At 48.9% G+C, this 2,101-nt stretch overlaps 1 protein-coding gene across 4 annotated transcripts in view; it reads left to right on the forward strand.

Annotated features, from left to right (window-relative positions):
- The first annotated feature begins 386 nt into the window (after positions 1 to 386).
- Positions 387 to 2,101, forward strand: part of CLCN1 (chloride channel, voltage-sensitive 1) — a 47,607-nt gene continuing 45,892 nt past the window's right edge. For all 4 annotated transcript variants that reach the window (XM_009328637.1, XM_009328645.1, XM_009328653.1 and 1 more), the window contains exon 1: positions 387 to 763. In XM_009328637.1, the coding sequence (XP_009326912.1) occupies positions 575 to 763 (189 nt within the window). In that variant the 5' untranslated portion in view covers positions 387 to 574. The remainder of the gene's footprint in view (positions 764 to 2,101) is intronic.

The following is a 2,101-nucleotide window of genomic DNA, read 5'->3' on the forward strand; positions in this document are numbered from 1 at the left end:
TGGTGTCTGGGGAGAGAAGGAGGAAGCCCACTGAATTTTGTTCGCATTGCAAATATAGCTTGCTCAGGATGGGGAGGTGTGAAAGAAGAGATCTCCTGGGTAATCATTTCTGCTTCCTCCTGTCTGCTTTCTGTCTCTGTACTTCTAGCTCTGTCTTACTGCCTTCTTTCCTCCTCCCCCCCTCCCCCTTCCCTCTCCTTCAGGAGTTCCCCTCTTGCCCACACCTGATATTCAATCCTGGCAGAGTTAGTGCCTTTTGCTGAGATCAGACACAGCACTGGGGAATCATGTGGCAGAGGAAAGTTGCTATAAATATAGTTAAACCCTGCAATCACTGCCTTTGCGCAGGAAGGGGAGAAAGTGAGAGAGGCACAAGGAGGAGGAGGAGGAGGAGGAGGGGCAGAGAGAAAGTGAGTGCAGGAACAGGACAAGTCAGAGTGGTCTGAGGAGAGAAAGAAAAGGAGGGAACAGAAGAAAGTGTGGAGGCCATGTTCTCGGCCAGAACATGAGGTGGTTCTAGGTAAGGCCCAGAGCAGCAGCTCCGTTACAACTGAGCGTGAGGAATAGTAGAGGCATGGAGAGCTCAGAGACCATGACGCAGGAACCCAGATCGAAGTCAGCTTTGTGGGGGGGCACACCGCAATACGACTATGTCTGCTTTGAGAAATGCACTCGTTACGGGATACCTTTGGAGGCAGGACGCGAGGCCGGGGGGACAGGGGACGACCTGCACTACCTGGAGAACTCCCTCAGCTACCCACAGGTAGGGCTGGACAACTGGGACGTTTGTGGCAGCACAGGTTTCCCTGGGATCACATAGGCTCTTGGGGCTCCCAGAACAGTGCTGTAAAGCACACAACCCTCTCCATTCCCAATCCTACCAACTCTCCCCTTCGCTTGTTGACTCCCATGTCAGGCATTGACTTTAATGGTTGCACTTATATCCAGGAGTGTTATCAGCATTTCGAGTCAGGGGTCATTTTTACCTGTCATGGACACAAAGAGAGTTAGAATGGGCAAGTTGGGATGGGGAAAATCAACGAGACCTTTAATGTATGTGTGACAGCAAAGAGAAACTGCAGCTGCCTTCAGCTGCATAGTGATACTAAGTAGAGCAGAAGAGTGAATAAAAACAAAGAGAACAGTGATGTATATAGATGGGTATCTATCTGCACAGCTGTACTGACGAAGTCATGCAGAGCTCTGTTCTGACTTTTCTCTGACCAAAAAGCAGTTCATGGTCATAGACCCATACATATTGGTAGTTTTGGTAGCTCTTAGGGGAGCTGTAAGTGAGGGGTTTTCTAACCCTTAAACTTGACCTCACTCTTGCTCTGGTTTGTACAAGCAGTGGTTCAGAAAGATATCTAGGACATCGATGTACTCTGGTTATGGCTTCTTGTTCCATTACCCTCTGTATCTCCTCTACCTCTCCTTTTGGGACAGCCTTCTGCAAAGGGGAGGTTTTACAGCAGAGTCCTGGTGTCTTATTTCCTACCACTCTGCTCAGACTAAGCTGAGGTAAGAGCAATGAAGGATCCAGTCAAACGATGAGGGAGAGAGCCTGTGAATGTGAAATTCATACAGAGTGGATGTTTCTCCTTACATGAATACAAATCCCCTTACATGAATACTTAGGTGAATGATTGGGGGATGAGGGAGGGGATGCATTCATCACCTCCTGAAGATTTTTGTGATTTACTGATAGGGAAAAAGTCACATTTGCCACCAAGAAAATCTCTTCCAGTAGATAAGCATCCCAGTGAGGATTATATGTGCCACATTGCAAAAGATTAGAGAATCAGTTCCATGGCCATATTCAGGAAGTTCTTTTCTAAAACTGTCTAAAACATACGAGAGTTGCAAATGTCTCCTACACTAAACTCTTCCACAGGCACTCCCTGGCTGATTTGGAAGCAGCAGCCCAAACAGGAAGGTGTCTGGACAGAGGTCTGACTGGAGCAATTCATGCTTTATTCACACTAACGCAAGGCCACGGTCTGGCTGCAGCAGCCACGCTAACAGGCCGAGCACGGGGTGGGACGGGATGGAGAGGTGCGTGCGCCCAGCTGGAGCCGAGCTCCGCCGGGATTCAGCCTTT

This window comes from Pygoscelis adeliae, unplaced genomic scaffold (genome assembly GCF_000699105.1).
Source record: "Pygoscelis adeliae isolate BGI_AS28 unplaced genomic scaffold, ASM69910v1 Scaffold120, whole genome shotgun sequence".
Taxonomy (NCBI): Eukaryota; Metazoa; Chordata; class Aves; order Sphenisciformes; family Spheniscidae; genus Pygoscelis; species Pygoscelis adeliae.